The 1192-nt window shown below is 38.3% G+C and overlaps 1 protein-coding gene across 1 annotated transcript; it reads right to left on the bottom strand.

The window, feature by feature from the left end:
• Positions 1-700: 700 nt before the first annotated feature.
• LOC117120982 (extracellular serine proteinase-like) lies at positions 701-1024 on the bottom strand (the record flags this gene model as incomplete). Its single annotated transcript, XM_033266081.1, has 1 exon — positions 701-1024. A coding segment is annotated over one exon (324 nt), but the record flags the coding sequence as incomplete, so codon positions are not given.
• Between the last annotated feature and the right edge of the window lie 168 nt (positions 1025-1192).

The following is a 1192-nucleotide window of genomic DNA, read 5'->3' as shown; positions in this document are numbered from 1 at the left end:
AAATTTCACGTTCCACTTTTGACCCTGAGTTGTGCTTCGCACTCGCCGCTGAGGGCGGCGTTCCGGAACCCTGCGTCAGTGATTGTTGCGTCCGCCTTACAGTATGCACTGTCAATTCAATTCAATTCAATTCAATTAACATTTATTCAATTAATTAATAAATACATCAATGCTAATACTGTAGCCCCTATTCGATCTCATCCTTCATCTTTGACAACACGTGCATCATCATCAGTGACCTGATCACACCCGGGAAAGTTTATTTTAGTTGGAAAGTTCTGTTTGGTAGAATCACTAACATGCCACATACTGTCCATTGCCACGTCATCGCACGCGAGTACAAAAACATAAATTCCAACATACATAATAATTCTTATATTTTTTATTTATTACATGAAAGATTTTACAGTTAAGTAACTACAAATTCTATGTTCTAGAATGACTTTTGGTTGAGCGCAACAAATCATATATGTTCAATACCGGTCATTCATCTGTCGTCGTGCAATACAACACCACGAAAAACCCGATCCTCCATAATCAATACCATAGTCATTTTGAAATCCATATTGCATTTTTATAATTATTCATAATTCATGAAATTCTTTATATCGTAATAATAATACTGAAATGTGACTCCATAACAGGAGGTTGTTCAGGGAGATATTAATACATATAATTAAACCTGTCCAAAATAACTGACTTAAGCCAAATAAAGCATGAGGTTTGGAGAACCACTTCCAGCGTTGCTGACAACTCCAGAGGTGGCATCACTCAAGATCTTAGACCTGACATTTCTTCTGCTGACACCGTTGCCTAGATGAACTGCTGCGACACCAGAGACGTGTGGACAAGCCATGGAGGTGCCACTGATGGTGTTGGTGGCAGTGTTGCTGCTGTGCCATGTTGAGGTGATGTCAGAACCTGGAGCGAAGATATCGACACAGCTGCCGTAGTTGGAGAAAGATGATCTGTCATCATAAGAGGACCATATACCACCAATAGTTGTAGCTCCGACAGTGATGGCCTAAAAAAAAACAGTTCATTTGATTGGCTTATTGAATTCATTTGGCACTCCATTACACAATAAGTACGGCTAGAAACAAATAGTTGCGTATAATATAAATCAAGATAGCCGTTAACAATGTTAAATTATATACCGTATATAAATCATCAAAGAAATGTAAATACAGTG

Source organism: Anneissia japonica, unplaced genomic scaffold (genome assembly GCF_011630105.1).
Source record: "Anneissia japonica isolate Jap-2015-1 unplaced genomic scaffold, ASM1163010v1 scaffold34278_len1192_cov102, whole genome shotgun sequence".
Classification (NCBI taxonomy): Eukaryota; Metazoa; Echinodermata; class Crinoidea; order Comatulida; family Comatulidae; genus Anneissia; species Anneissia japonica.
Note: the sequence above shows the minus strand (reverse complement) of the source record. Positions and strands in the feature narration are given on the sequence as shown.